General features: G+C 45.0%; 1 protein-coding gene across 10 annotated transcripts in view; it reads left to right on the top strand.

The window, feature by feature from the left end:
• Positions 1–15765, top strand: part of ACACA (acetyl-CoA carboxylase alpha) — a 113626-nt gene that overhangs the window by 55165 nt on the left and 42696 nt on the right. For 8 of the 10 annotated variants that reach the window (XM_021415725.1, XM_021415726.1, XM_021415727.1 and 5 more), the window contains 11 exons: positions 873–1016; positions 1574–1670; positions 2858–2965; positions 5037–5093; positions 5404–5448; positions 8079–8120; positions 8632–8847; positions 9360–9515; positions 10631–10834; positions 13052–13207; positions 13762–13908. In XM_021415725.1, the coding sequence (XP_021271400.1) occupies positions 873–1016; positions 1574–1670; positions 2858–2965; positions 5037–5093; positions 5404–5448; positions 8079–8120; positions 8632–8847; positions 9360–9515; positions 10631–10834; positions 13052–13207; positions 13762–13908 (1372 nt within the window). The remainder of the gene's footprint in view (positions 1–872; positions 1017–1573; positions 1671–2857; positions 2966–5036; positions 5094–5403; positions 5449–8078; positions 8121–8631; positions 8848–9359; positions 9516–10630; positions 10835–13051; positions 13208–13761; positions 13909–15765) is intronic. The other 2 variants (XM_021415729.1, XM_021415728.1) reach the window with 1 other exon arrangement.

Raw genomic sequence — 15765 nt, 5'->3', positions numbered from 1 at the left:
CAGGAGTGAGCAGTGTTGGTCCCCTTGGCTCCAGAGAAGGCAAAACCCCATTCCAGTCGCTGGAGAGAGGGTGTTTACTTGGTTGGAGTGTTTGTGTTGACACGCGAGGAACTTCCTCTGCTAGCCTTGAGCATAACGTTGTGGAGCTTTGACAGCAACAAAAGCAGATCAAAAGAGATAAATATGGAAGAAACAAATGAGAAAAGCTCACAGCCCAAAATAATACAAACAATTTCACAAGCGGTGAGTGCTGCCACAGCAGTTGAACCATCTGAGAAGTCAGTGATACTTTAATGTGTTCAGGGTCGTGCCCTGTCCAGGAAAGAACACTGACCTTTGCAGTGAGCAGTTCTGCCCTGAATAGAAGTCCCTTACTTAGTGCCTTCCTCTGAGCCTGTGTAAATCTGTCCCGGTGCCGCTCACTGAAATCAGGAGCTGGCCCTGCAGAGTGCTGTGCTCGCTGTGCAGGCAGGAGCAGAAGAGGAGTGACTGCTATTCCACCTGTAAAGTAAAAGACACATAAAGGGGGAAAAATGCGTTCAGCTTTGCGCAGTCATAATTCACCTGCCACCTCACTAACCTGCTGAAGAAGTACTTGTTCTGGGGGTTTATAACATTGACTCTGTGCACTGGGAGGATGTCCAGGTAAGAGCATCAGTGGCACCAGACGCATGCCAGCATTGCAGGGCCTTCAGAAACAGCAGCACAGCAGCTCTGGCGTGCTGAGAACCTGACGGTCCTGCAGCGGTTACTTGGGATTAACAGCCGTGTGTTGGGTGGTCGGAGCACGTGCACACACACAGATGTTTGTCCTCTGGTGACCTTCTCCCCTTTGTCCCTACTGACTGTGCTCTTATTGAATTGCCATTTAGAATGTCCTTCTCTTCCAACCTCAATCACTACGGGATGGTCCATGTAGCCAGTGTGAGTGATGTGCTGCTGGACAACTCGTTCACTCCGCCGTGCCAGCGGATGGGTGGAATGGTCTCCTTCCGCACGTTTGAAGATTTTGTCAGGTATGGGGGGAAGGTGATGGTTGTGTTCCTAGGTGGGCACAAATGGAACTGTCTAGAACCAGGCTCAGAGTGCTCCTCAGCTTGTTTGCTCAGCTTTTGGGGTATCTGTGGGGATCTTCTCGTTGGTCTCCTTGAGCTAATGGAAAGTTTTGCGCTGCTGCCAGAGCGGCCAGAAGGAGCAGCATCCAGAACTGCTGCTGCCTAGAGGTCATGTGCTACTGTGCTGATTTCCAGTGCTCCTGTTCACAAGGGAGGATGTATTCTTTATGCTTTCAACGTTTTAGGAGTAGGCAAAAAAGACAGCAGAGTTCATAGCAGTCATGAGTGCCTGCAGCCATAGGATCTGTGACAAGTGTTAGAAGATCCAGGCTCTGCTCTGATCGAAGGGTGGAGGAGATGCTGCCTCCTCATCTTTCGAGTTTCAGTCCTGCAAAAAGGGAAGGAGTCCTTTTCTCTCCTCCCCCCTTGGCAATGTGATTTGTGGATTTTAGTGCTCTATGCCTTCAGTGAGCTGCCAGCAGCGTATTTATGACTAATACTTCTCTGGTGTATTTCAGAATCTTTGATGAAGTGATGAGTTGTTTCTGCGACTCTCCTCCCCAGAGCCCAACCTTCCCTGAAGCTGGCCATGCTTCCCTCTATGATGAAGATAAGGTACAGTAATTTTTTTCTCTGGAGGTTGCTCTCAGTTTGGAAATGGAAGGCGTGCAGAATGCTGCAATGACTGTGGGCTAGATACTTTTCACTTGTTCCAGTGCTGGGAGCGGGAGTTAAGAGCTTTATGTATTTATGTATGTGTTTTGTTTGCTGGTTTCACAGCAGGTGAATAAAAGTAGGTGGCCATTTCCTGATTGTTATAAAACTAGAGCTAAGTCTTACTCTCCATGTAAATTCAGATTGTTGCTTTTAGCATCAGCAGAATTACTGGATCCATGGCAGTGTAACTGAGCTTGGACACTGAGTAGGTTTCCGCTTGCTTTATGTCCTGAGTCTTCCCTCTCTTCTGCCTCTTAGAACTCTTTCTAGGAGGAAAAAGAGAGTGAAGCCCCAACAGTTTTGCATTGACATGGAGAACAGGTGCAGAGGAAGCAGATGGTTTGTAATTCTTAGTGACAGAAGAACTGCTGTCCCTAGCACCACAGGTAGCTGCTCACTGCTCAGTCCTGCCTCCCAGCAGCTGGGATCTCTGTTTCAATACAGTCTGTGTTCAGAATAGGGCTCGGTTTTAAACTTAGCTGTTGATCTTGATGTGTGTAAATACTGTGGCTTTGTTCCAGAACATTGCCATCAACCTTAATGTCCTCAGGACTTACTCTTCAACTCCCTCTCACCTCACCAAGGAAAATTTCCAATTCATGCTCAGTTTTTCAGAGCTAACCACAACTTCTTGAACACTACATTTGTCATTTCTCAGACCTCTAATGATATCGATGCTTCCACATTATTTCATTCTGTTGTAAACGTGAAAATGCAATATGTTTTGCTCTTTCACTAAATTTGCTTAATGTCATTACCTTTCAAGATGCCAGAGCCCTTTTATGCCCTGTCTGCACCGCATCTCATAAAGAGAGGCCCTGACCCTGCATTCATTTTGCATCCAAATGAGGTGTGCTTGAGTTCCCCAGGTCAGAACTGGATCCTCCAGATGAAGCTCCTGGTTGTGGATTTTCTCTCTTACTTCCGAAACTGTGAACTTGTGAGGCTGCTTGATCAAGGATTTCCCCCGTAGTTCTCCGTACTTTCTAGCAAGCTCTGCTGAAGTCATTTGTTTCCTATGGGACCTGTGTTTAAGAGTTGCTGTTTACGATTTATTTATGAGGCATGTTTTCCTCAAATTGCAGGCTGCCCGTGAGGAGCCCATTCACATTCTTAATGTCGCTATTAAAACTGACGGTGACGTTGATGACGATGGGCTGGCGGCCATGTTCAGAGAGTTCACGCAAAGCAAGGTAAGTCAGCTCAGCCCTCTCCCTCCCTGGAGCAGGATGATTGTTCAGGACAGGTCTGCCCGCTCTGGGACGAGTCAGTGTGCTCCTCAGATGGTTTTTTTTTTCTGAAAGCAAATAAATAAATGCAAGAGTTGCATCCTTAATTTATCCCATCCGAAATCTTAACGCTTCTCTGTTTGGATATAGCCACACCTTTCTGAAGCCTCCAGGGTGGGCAACGAAAGCCACGCAGCTCTCATATTTCTTTGTAGTACTTCGTGGTCCATTCTAATCCTTCAGCTCAGGACTTTTTTCCCTCTTAGTTTTTGGCAGTGTAAAAGACCCTCTAGGCTTTAAATTCATCAGGTGATATTTTTGGCACCAAGTGGAATTGCTTTGGTGTGTTTTATTGCTCCATGGGATTCACTTCAGAATATCAAGTATTAATCCTGTGGTCATTTTTGAGAAAGCAGGTGTTGGGGGCAGCCTCCTCGTGTCTGCTCTGCCCTCTAGTGCCTGTCTACACTTGCTTTCCTGATTGGCGTGAAGAGCTCAGGCTTGTTGGTATGAATAGCTCTCCAGGCACTGGGAGCCTGCTGCATCCGTGCTACCTGCAGTGGCTGTGGGAGTGCTGAGAGAGTAGTTTCTAACTTCACTTCCCAGCTTGAAAGTTAGTAATGCATTCTGCAGGAAAGAGGGGTTCCAAAATGGGACTGGTACCTGCTAGACTTTGGCAGCTTCCTGTCTCTTTAAGCAAATAAAATAATCAAATATAAAAATTAGAGCTAGTTCTACTTTTCATCTTCTTGATCATGCTCGAGGCGTTTTATGGGGGGGGATAAAAGGAAAGAAATTAAAAAAAAAAAAAAATCCCAAACACATTAAACTATCAAATAGGTTGATCCAAATTGTCCAAATAATCTTCTAGTCCCAGCATGCTGTGTGTGTTTTTTTTTTTTAATAGAAATTAGGATCATATACTTGTAAATGACTTGTGGAGGAGATTGAGGCAGTCAGTGTAAATGGAGTTTCTCCAGGTGCTGATGGCTAATCGCTCTGTAATAGCTGTGGACTTGCTGTGAGACCCGCATTATTACGATGTAATCAGAATCCTGTTGCTATGCTGTTATTGTCTGCCACTTGTGGAATTTTGAAAGCAATAACAATTTTTGCTTTTTAAATCGTGGAATTATTAAAGTTATTTTCTTCCTCTTGCCATGAATATAGTCACTGATGCTCATTTTCAAAGGGCTTAACCTTAGTAAAACATTTCCGTCTGTGCTGAAAGGGGTTGTTTTGTTCCTGAGCTAGCAGAGTTCTCATTCCATTTTTGTTGTTCTTCTTTTTTATTTTCATGTTTTTGCTTTTCAATTGGAAAAAGGAGACGAAAGGATAAAGTTTTAGAGGGGCAAAATTACCAGTTTTTTAACACTTTAAAAAAAAAAAAAAAACAACAGTGATGTGTCAAACACCTGTGGCACCATTTTCTTTTGTAATGTGCATTTCTGGAATTTGTTCAAGAAGCAACCAGAATGGGCATGTCTGATACATATCTGAAAATCGATGTAAAAAATATCATTTGTCACCTTTGTGATGTTGATAGATCCATCCTTTGGTCAGGGTTGTTCGTGTGCTGTTTGTGCCAAAATCGAGTATGTGCTGTGTGCTTTCTTGGGTCAGTTCCTTTAGCAGGATCATTTTCCATGGCCCTACCATGCCTGCCTTGTGCTCCCTGCAGACAGTAATCTTTGCAGAAAGACCAACTTGTGTTGGCTAAAGAGAGAAAGCCCTGCAAGACTTGCAGCTAACTCTTCTGCTCTGCTTGTTGGCAAGGTTTGGAGGGGGTGCTTTGTCCTTGCCATGTGGTTACTTACCTCTTCAGACTTAATGTATTTGCTGATGTGCGCTGCTAGGCAGTGAGCGGGTGGGAGATCCTAGCTGTGAGCAGACCAAAACGGGCTGGGAACTTACTTGCAGCAGAGACACAGGAGAATCTGTAGGGCTTATCTGGATCAGAGGAGGCTTTCACGTGTTCTTAATGTGTTCCTTTTCTGTTAAGCTAAGTCTGGATTCCTTCTTTGTCCTTTTGCAGAAATCAGTCCTGATTGAGCATGGCATCCGGAGACTGACCTTCCTTGTGGCACAGAAGGTATGCTGATGTCTCATGCTGCTGAGAACTCTTGGGTTTCTAGTTCATAGCAGCATTGAATTTACTGTGCTTGTCACAAATTAAGTACTTTAACTGTAATTAGTTCTGACTTCACTGTTTTTGTTCTTTAAAATTGGAGATCATTTTGACGAATTTGCTTAAGAAAATTAATTTACAATTTTTAAACAATCTTGGCACCTCTTGTATTCTTGAATGAATTCATTTTTGATTTTCATCCTAATTGCTAGCTTTCTTCTGCTTTTTTCTTTTTTTTTTCTCTCTTCCTGTATTTGTGTGGTTCGTTTGTAAGGACTTCAGGAAACAGGTCAACTGTGAGGTGGATCAGAGATTTCACGTAAGTAAAAAGGGTCCAGAACGTGGTGGTATTTCTGATGAGAGGCTGAAAGACTCATAAGCAACTCTGGGTTCTCTTTTGGTTCTTGGCCAGGCATTTGATGCCAACATTGTGTCAGAGTGAAGTTTAAAGACAAGGCTGGGCCCGCTGCTTTCAGCAGGGCCGCCTGCATGCCCTTGTCATCTGGCTAACCTTGGGACTGACACTTTGACCAGGGTCTTCATTGGATCAATATGGCTCTATATTCTGAAATGTAATTAGACAGTTTTTTGTATTTCATACATACTGCGGTGATTTCTTTCGTCTTCTTACTGATTTCAGAATAACTTAGAGGAGTGATTGAAGTGACTTGCTAAATTTTGTCTAATGACTTAGTGACAAGGAAAATGTTTGGTGCTTCTGCTGCTATGAATTACTTCTTTCTCCCAGGCTTTGGCATCAGCAAGAGTTAGTTTGGCCCTGTTTTCAAGGTGGCAGCGCAAAGCATAAACAGTGTTTTTATCCCTTCTATAGCTGCTTTACAACTCTGGAGGTTGTTAGGAGTCTTTAAAGTGCAAGAAATTCATCCTGCGTTAAATGAACCTGGTTTAGCAAGTTGAGCACTGCATGGGAATCCCTGGCCATGGTGCACAGACAAGTTTTGATGAGCGGGTTAGGTAGGAACTGGACTCTTTAGAGGAAACCCTAGCTTTAGATGGGAAAACATGAAGTTTTAGACAATTGATACTTGAGCAATGCAAAGCAAAAGTCTACGAATAACCTCTGTAGTGTGCACCAGTGATCAGACTTGGACCGAGTCAGACTTGTGTGGGCCCTGAGCCGCCGCTGGTGCAACGCCTTGGTAGGATGCTCCCTGCACCACGTCATCTGCCTGCAAAGTTTCTAGAGCACCGCTGGGACCTTTTGTGAGTGTCAGGCTTTATTACCATCTCCTGTTCTATTCCGTTTATTATTGGACCAACTATTAACTTAGCCAGGGCCCAGGCTTGGGTTTGTTTTTGTTTTAATTACAGTCTATATAATTAGTTCCCAGCATGTTGAGGTAATAGAGAGTTGCTCCAGCAAGCTTCCAATTTCCTCATCTCATTAGGTTTTTAACGTGATTATTAGTATAATAATCAACTATGATGATTTCTGTTGTAGCTTTTCACATTCTGCGATTTGCAGGGTGTCTTGATTGGCTAATTTAGGCAAATTATTTTGATTGTCTTGATGATGGTTGGTTGATGAGAACACAGCAGGGGTATAATTCTTCTGCCTAGGAAATGGAGCACTCTTTTGGATTTTGGTACCAAAGCACTGAGAATTTTTTTTGTGTGCACATCTAATTATTATATTTGCCCACAACAATAGTCAAATGCCTTGAAAGCAATTACATTAGTGATAGAATGGGCATGGATGATATTAGGGGAAATTGGCAGTGTGCAGGGGGGAACAGGTGGGAGGGATTTGGAAAAGAAGTGAGGAAACATGGAAGTGTCCTGTGTCTGCATTGTTGGTGCTTGTGGGCTCATCTATGTGCCCGGTACCTGAATTTTCAGGCAGGGTTTCCTTTAGCTAGTCTGGAAGACACACTCCAGTCCAACACAAGTTCTTTTGTTCAGCTGAGAGCTATCAGGTGGCATTCCAGGGATTGTTTTTCACTGGAGGTAAAGATGGCTTACTAGGTGCTCACTCCTAGCCTGAAGAGCTGTGTTGCTCTGTGGAGCCTTACATTCGGTCACTATTCGCTGGTTGTTGCACTGAATCAAGCTGGGCTTGCGCGTCCTTCACTGGCAGCGAAAATGGGATTCAGAAATTCAGTGACCTGAAGTCAGACACTGCCTTTTTTTTCTTAATAAGACAGTTCTGCCCAGTTGTGTGTGCTCTTTTGTATCCCCTGAATGTAAGTGGGTGGTGTTCTCGTGTTGGTGCGAAGCATTCGGAAAAGTTCCTCCACCCGGTGCAAGTGCAGTTCCTCAGAAAGGGATGACTTTTCTTGAAAGAATTGAATGTTGAAGGGCATACATAGCACGATGCTGTCTAGTCTTGCTGCCTTCTGACACATGCAGTACACCACAAAAAATGCAAACCCTTTACAATTTGCTGGGATTTAATCTGTGCAATAGAATAACAGAGAAACATAATCATAGTTGGGAGATTTTTCTAGAGTACTATTTAATACACGGAATAAAGTTGTATTATTACAATTCATAATTCTCTTTAGAAAGAGGGTGTTTCTAACAGTAAGGAGATGAAGATAGCTATTGAACATAGATTGCTGTTTTGTTACCTCAGCTTACATAATGAGGTGTTAATATGATCATGTGGCTCCCAAACGTTTCCACAGCCACTGTAGTAAAAATAGAACTGGAAGAAGTTTCCCACGACCATGTCTGGACAGTTCAATTGTATTGTCTGTTGATAACTGACAACCAGAGTAAAAAGCCAATCAAGTAGCATCTGTTGCATTGGCAGTAAAGACAAGGCCTAAACTACCTCTGCTGCCTTGTTGGGGGTAACTTGATTTTCCACTGCTTTTTAATGCTATAAAAGTGGCTTGAAACACTTCTGTGATCTCCTCTGTTACAGTGCTGCTCCAGGTGGCTTACTTTTGGAGGACTAATGTCATTATTTTTGTTTTCAAACAGAGGGAATTTCCAAAGTTCTTCACGTTCCGTGCCAGGGATAAGGTAAGTTGTACACTCCAAATTCTTTCTTCTCTAAGCATTTACACTGTAGCTGTTCCATGCCGGTGTCAGAGGGAGCTGCTTCAGCTCAGCTTCACTGCAGTGTGGTATCTTCACCTTCACACACAGCAGGAGATTTCAGGAGCAGTGATGAGTCTCTGGTAACATGGGATAAAAATTAATGCATTTGGAAACTGACTTAAAGCTTCTGTTTTTGTGGGCTTCATTCACAGTGTAACAGGGGAGGTGTAGAAGCTGTATAATGATTCATTACCAAACTTCTCTGCTTCCGTGAAAGAGAGGGTTCTTGGGGAAAGAGCTTGAGAACTTGTTGTCGTACAGCGTGTGTTCTGCTCTTAGTAGTTGAACAATTCAATTGGAATTTTTAGTCTTCTAGCACACGTGAAGTTTTGTAATGGATATCATCTAGATTTCCCCGTCCTCAGCGTTCCACCTCCTTAACCCACCTCTTCTTGTATCTCCTTCCCTCTCTGTGTGTGCCGGGTTCCTCCAGTTTGAAGAAGACAGAATCTATCGCCATCTGGAGCCAGCTCTGGCTTTTCAGCTGGAGCTGAACCGAATGCGGAACTTTGATCTCACTGCCATTCCGTGTGCCAACCATAAAATGCATCTCTACCTGGGAGCAGCGAAGGTTGAAGTTGGAACAGAAGTGACGGACTACAGGTTCTTCGTGAGGGCTATTATAAGGCATTCAGACCTAGTAACCAAGGTGAGTTTTGTCACCCAGCTGAGGTCTCTTTCCAAGACAGCCTATAAAACTCTGTAAATCATTTGAGAATCTGCCTGAAAACACATAGCACGTACAGAATGCTGCAGTTGTGTGCCCTCTCTTTGCTCACGCTGGCTCTATAGAAGCGTGTCTTCAGAGACAGTATTCCCTTGCCTTACAGAGATTTTTCTCTGAGCTAAGTGTGTAGTCAGAAATCCCTGTGCTTTGAGGCAATAGTTATTTCTCTGTGTTTCTCCTGCTACTGAAGCAATAGTTTGACCTGTCCAGGTTCACATTTATGCTGACCTAAACAAGTCAGCTGGATATGTGGATCCAGAAAGTGGGAGTACTGACTCTGTGACTGTGATTGATCTGTTGTAGCACTGCACATCCTGCTGATACTAATGTAACCTATTTTCTCAGTCAAGACCTTCTGCAGTTTTTCAAACGCTGTTTACTTGGGCTGTGATTTTTGAGTAGAAGGTAAATTATTTGTTGACAATGTCTGGCAGGAAGCCTCCTTCGAGTATCTGCAAAACGAGGGAGAGCGATTGCTTTTGGAAGCCATGGATGAGTTGGAGGTGGCATTTAATAATACCAACGTGCGCACTGACTGCAATCACATCTTCTTAAATTTTGTGCCTACTGTCATCATGGACCCATCTAAGGTACGGCCTTTTCGCCAGCCCTGAACTGTTTTTCTTGGGCTTAGCTCACCGGAATGAACGGTCGTTTGTTATCTTATATGCTGTGTAAGTGCACCTATGGACTGAATGCATTTTAATGGCTTGGTGAATGACCTGCAGTTCCTACCAGCCTTTTTATAGCAGAAATCACAAGAAGCTGGGGGTTAGTGTTAGAAGTGGTGACGTGAGGGTCTGTTTAGCTCCTCTAAATATTGGAGTTCTGCTTTTCGGCTGCATTTGGTTGGGAATCAACATTCTGTTCATGGTTACCAAAAGATAGGAGAGCTGACCTTTCCTTGTGAGAATAACTGAAAGTTTAAAAAGATGAATTGGTTATGGGAGTAAGGATCTCTTGCTTGCTGACTTTAAATCATGATTAAAAATTGGTGATTTAAATTGCTTTTGAAAAAATCCTCCCTCAGTGAATCCCAACCTGTCAGTTCTCGGGAGCATCAGAGGGGGCAGGGGTGTGCAGCCCTGGATGTTGGGCAGCCTTCAGATGCACACCGTGACTTTTTCCTGAGCAGCAGTGGAAAGGAGACTTTTTTTGGAAAGAATGTTAAGAACGGACTATAAATTGCCTTCTTTTAATATGTGCTATTTGCCAACAGTAGTATATTACAAAGTTTAATAGAACACCAGAAGGCCAAGCTCCAAGCAGTAATTACTTTGTTGATTTAAAGCACTGTACCGCGTGTGCCGTGAAACATGATTATTGTGCATATAAGTGCTACATAACTGTTTGTCAAGGATTTCACTTCCCTGCCTTTTGTAATTCTGAGCTCTGAGCTATGCTTGCAGGAGAAAGGTCAGTGCAGGGGACGCGGTGCTTGGCTGGGGCAGAGGTGCCGGGGGGGAGGAGGAGTCAGAGTTCAGCACCGTCCCTGTGTTTTGGGTCCTGCTCCTGCGTATCAAGAATTGTCAGGATGAGAACGGACCAGCCACCAGGGTCTGGTAGCAGCTCACGTGCTGCTGCTGGGAGTTCTGACCTCCCTTTCTGCGGCCCCAAAACGTGCTGGGCCGCCTTTGGAGCAGGAGCATCCAGCGGCACGGTGCTCGTGTCCAGAAAGGTGAGGCAAGTTCTCCTGTGTTCTAAGATCGAAGAATCTGTGCGGAGCATGGTGATGCGCTACGGGAGCCGCCTGTGGAAGCTCCGCGTCCTCCAGGCCGAGCTGAAGATCAACATTCGGCTGACGCCGACGGGGAAGGCCATTCCCATCCGTCTCTTCCTGACCAACGAGTCGGGCTACTACCTGGACATCAGTCTGTACAAAGAGGTGACGGATTCCAGGACAGGGCAGGTATGGTTCCACGTGGCTCCACTGTTTCGTGAACAAAGTATTTGGTGGGAGGCGTATGACACCCGATAAAGCTCTTCTGTGGTTTGCTGTGTTTTCAAGTAATATAAAATGGCCATTCAAATTTGCCATGCAAAAGAGAGCATGTCATTGTAAAGTAATCCTGCAAGAGGCATGTAGGTGTAATAAGTGTAATCCATTGTGTAAAAGTACATGCCCTCTAATTGTTTTGTGTATGTTCTCAGAAATACGGTGTGAATTTTGGGTAGTCCAGTGTGGAGCCAGGAGCTGGCCTTGATGCCTGTGGGTCCCATCCAGTCCAGGATGTTCTGTGATTCTGAAGGTGTAGGGAATGACTTGGGTAGTATGCTGTAAAGCTGTGGAACGTGCTTTTATGTCATTTTTATTAAGCGTAATGGGCTCTTTTGTAGAGGTTACAGCTGTTCAGGTCTTTGTGCTTTTCATGGCGTAAGAATATTGTGGTTAACTCAAATCCTTACGTATCCTAAAATACATGGACCACAGGAAGCATTTAAAATATTTAAATACAGAAATGTTTACATCTCCCGCTGTAATAATCTTCCTGCCATGCAGAAGTAGCAACAGAATAAATCGCCTGGGCAGCGTTAATGTGCAGCCCGGAGTGCTGAGTCACCTCTTCTCCCCCTCTCCTCCATTTAATTCCTGCAGCATGCCGCCTGGCTGCACAGTCTGTCCAGTTCTGGAGATCTCAGAACAGATAGCGTCCGCATGTTTTACTTCATTCCTGCCTTTGAGTGGGGATGAGGAAAGAGAGAGAACGTTTTAATAATCTGCAGTCGCTGAGCTTGACCCTCAAGTTGTGTTAGTCACTTGTGAAGGTCGCTGTCTGTGAAGCTCTGTCTCTGATGAGCGCTGTGCTTTTTTTAAGGCTGGAGGGATGTACTTGTGTGCGTGAAGCTCATAACAACTTTTCCAATATTTGATTTTTTTTCTTTTCGGGATATTAAACCGGTTCTGTTAAAACGTTCTACTGGCAGGAATTGTTTCGATTAACTCTTTGTGTAGTTGAGAGGAAGGCTTGTCATGAAAACTGGGACACCTTCCAGCTCCTCCCCTCACGACAGAGGCCTGCTAGGACGGGATTGTGCCGGTGTGTGCGTCCCTGGGTTGTCAGAAGATCTCATTCTGCGTTCTCTGTGGTAACAAGCAGCTGTGCTGGGCTCAGTGCAGAGATCTCCGCTTCCCCGAAGGTGCTCAGAGGCTTTGCAGAGATCTCCAGAGTTGTGCCCCAGCTTCAGTACAGGTTCCTAACACAGGCCCTGGTCCCAGTGCATGTTGGCCTGAGCAGATACTTACCCATCAACAGAGCGACTTCACAGAGCAGTGTTTGTGAAGACAGAGCGTGAACGGTTCCTTTGAATATAAAGCCTAAAACAGGCTTTATTTACTGGATTTTCTCTCTTGTAGAATTCTTCAATTAACTCCCCTGCAATTAGAAGACATCTGTAGTTTACAATATCAGATCTGATCACCGTCCTGTTGATAAGAAAGCCTGATCACGTTGCTTTTGTGAGGTGCATTTCTAAGAGGCAGCATTTGTGCAGTGCTGGCCCAGTTATGCAGTGCTCCTCGTGTTTATTTCTCAGTTGAAATAGATTCCCTTCCGAGTCCTGGCTGAGTGGAATATATAGTGCCATGAAGCATGGCAGCTGATAATTCATGTTGCTACTCTGGGAAAATCTTTTAAACTTATAATATCAAAACTTCAAGCCAAATGACATATGCAAGTCTTGACCTAGCTTCCATGATCAGTCAGTGGAGATATGGATACAGTGCTGTTCAACTCCATAAATAACAGAGTTCTCCTCTCTGCTCCCAGCTATCACAATCCATCGGCATAGATACAGTGTCAGGGGAAATACTGGTGAATGTGAAGTCATCTATGTCACTGGGTTTTTCTGTGGGGACGTGGCTCCGTTCACTTTGCTTTCTGCTGTGATGTGGTAATAAGTCAGTGATGCTCAGATCCACGCGGTTATGGTCCAGCGCTGTCTCCAAAGGGTAGTAATGCATGATGAGGCATGGTGTTATAGGGTATGTGAGTATTAACATATTTGTAGAGAACAGAAACAGGCTTGGCTAGCGTGGAATATCCAGATGATTTTTGTTAAAATATGAATGAGCCAGGTCTATGGAACTGGTGGATTAAACTGTAATTGGCTGTGTCTTCTGCTGCAGATTATGTTCCAGGCCTATGGGGATAAACAGGGACCACTTCATGGGATGCTGATAAATACCCCATACGTGACCAAGGACCTTCTTCAGTCCAAGAGATTCCAGGCACAGTCTTTAGGGACATCCTATGTCTATGACATTCCTGAGATGTTTCGGCAGGTAAGCGTTCTTTGTTAAGACCTGGTGGATTGTTCTGAAGTTCTGTACCTGCAAAGCACTTCTGTGTGTTGCCATCGAGTGGCCTGGAATGGCTGCCAGTGGTTCCCTAGTCCTGCACAACTCCGAACTGGGTCATCTTTGAAAGAAATCTGGATTCTCAATATACTGCTGCTGTAGCTCCATTAATAAATCTAACAGCAGAACTTGAAATGTAAACCATCTTGCATTTCTTGTTTGTGTTTCTTTGTTTTACCACCCTGTTACCCAGCCTTCCTGAAGGTTGGACAGTGCATGCATTATAAAATGTGCTAATGAGTTTCAGTGATTGTGTGTCTGATTTGCTGGGTTCTGTCCTGAGTCACATAATTTGAATTATGCTAATTTGGGTGAAACTGTGTTTCATAGTTTAAATTCCAAAGTAAGTGATACCCACTGAATACTGTCAGTCAAATTGTGGGGAGGGGTGATTTGAGAGCGTTCTGTCTTGAATGTTAATTCACAGCGGATTGAATAAAAGCGTTTTCTCAACAAGAATTTGTCTCTTCCTCCTCTAGTCTTTAATTAAACTCTGGGATTCTATGAATGAACATGCATTCCTGCCAACACCGCCGCTGCCGTCTGACATACTGACGTACACTGAATTGGTGTTGGATGATCAGGGCCAGCTCGTGCACATGAACAGGCTGCCGGGAGGAAACGAGGCAAGTTGCACTTTCTTTAATGCCACTTTTCTTTCCGTGTCCCGCAGTACCTTGTGCCTTGGACTAGGCTTGACAATTGTAATGAAAATTTACCAAGCCGGGCACAAAATCTATTCATTCAGTCTTTCATAGACGGAATCTCTCTCTTGAAAATGGGATTTTTGTTTCATTAAAAATTAATACCTTCCATACAATGGATATTTTAAACTCCATAGTAAATGATGATTCCATTTCAAACCTGTGCCTGTGCTATTTTTTTTTCCTTCGTAATTAAAAAGTGCTCGTTCAGCTATTCCAGGTAACTGGGGCTTATGTTAGAACAAAATGTGTTTTACAAGACTAAATAGAAATGTTTTCATTTGCTTAAAAATGAAAAACCAATTTTGTGCGTGCCATTGAAACACTCGCTCTGCAGCGTTTGTGTAGCACGTGGGCAAGGTGCGTGCAACACCCCCCTCTAGTGAGTGATTTCTGTGGGACTGAGGGCCTGCTGGCACTGCTGGGCTCACTGCTGCTCCCTCAGCTCCGGCTGGAGGAGGCCGTGCAGCTGTGGGCTTTCGCTGCTCTGTTATGTCAGCGAGCCACGGGTCACAGCATTAAAGCAGCATGAGAAGGAAGGCAACTAGCAGCAGGTGGGGTTGTTTTTGTCTGTGTTTGGTCCAGGCTAGGTGGGATTTTGGAGGTGAATGGTTCTGCAGTAATTTAAATTTGAACTGCTCTAAGTGTCGGTATCGATGCTTTTGGCGTTGCTGAAGTAGCACAGGGCCTTTTACTGGATACGGAACATAAGATTCGCCAAAATGTTGTTACTACATTGAGAACATCAAGGATGGTGATGAGAGGAAATGCAGGTTTTTATCACTGTTTGTTACATGTCTCTTACTGGGGGAAGGTTTTGAAAGTGGTATTTTTAGATTGAACCTAATTAGTCAGTGGTGACCACGAGAGCACTGCTTCCTCGCTGGCCTGTGGCCTTAACCAGGGCAGTGGGACCTGGCAGGAGCGGTTCCCTGCGCTCTGAGTGAGAGCTGGGGCTGTGGTGCCGTGGAGCCTCACACCATCATCTTTCTCTGTTTCTCTGCACTCGTTCAGTGTCTGAGTGGATGGTGGCTGGGGAAATAGCAAAATCCCTCAGGGACGTAGCTCTGCTCTCGCTGAAATTGCAAGCACGGAGCTGCCTGGGCATGAACACGTACTGTTTACTCTGCCAGTATGAATACAAATAGTCTTATTATAAGAGATTCTGTACCCAAAGACCACCAAAAAAAAAAATTAGGAGTTTTATTTAACCCTTGGTAGACTTCGTTACACTCAACCTGAAAACAAATTGCGCGGCTGTTGCGCTGTGCGCAGCGTTATCTCACGCGTGGGATCGGGTGCTGCTGTGGCGGTCAGGCTGAGGGGTTCGGCCGCTGGAAAGCAGGGCAGAGAAACGCGGCGTTCCCCCACAGTTTCCAGTCTCCTCGAGATGTCCTCTCACAGAGGTGTGCAGCAGGTGCTGCTCTGCCTTCCAGCGACTGCCGGGGCCGAGGCGGGGGCTGGGGCAGCGCTGGGTTTGCTGCCTGCCGAGCGGTCGGAGTGAGGAGTGCAGCCCAAGGCCGATGGTGCTCAGCTGCCAGGCAGTTACCGTGGGACCGTGTGCAGCTGGAATGAGGTTTGAGGCGTCGGTATTGAATTCTGTTACCAATAGCTGCTGCACACAATAGCGCTCATTCAGATGGGAGAGCGGTCAATCTGGGGAAGAGGCTCCGGCAGCACTCTGAAGGACAGGTGACATTCACGGGGTGACAAGCTGCCGAGCGGATTCATTCCTCCCCGCTGCACTTCCTTTATCAGGATGAGCCGACTCGAGGCTTT

This window comes from Numida meleagris, chromosome 18 (genome assembly GCF_002078875.1).
Source record: "Numida meleagris isolate 19003 breed g44 Domestic line chromosome 18, NumMel1.0, whole genome shotgun sequence".
Taxonomy (NCBI): Eukaryota; Metazoa; Chordata; class Aves; order Galliformes; family Numididae; genus Numida; species Numida meleagris.
The sequence above is the reverse complement of the archived record's forward strand: the minus strand, read 5'-3'. Positions and strand labels throughout refer to the sequence as shown.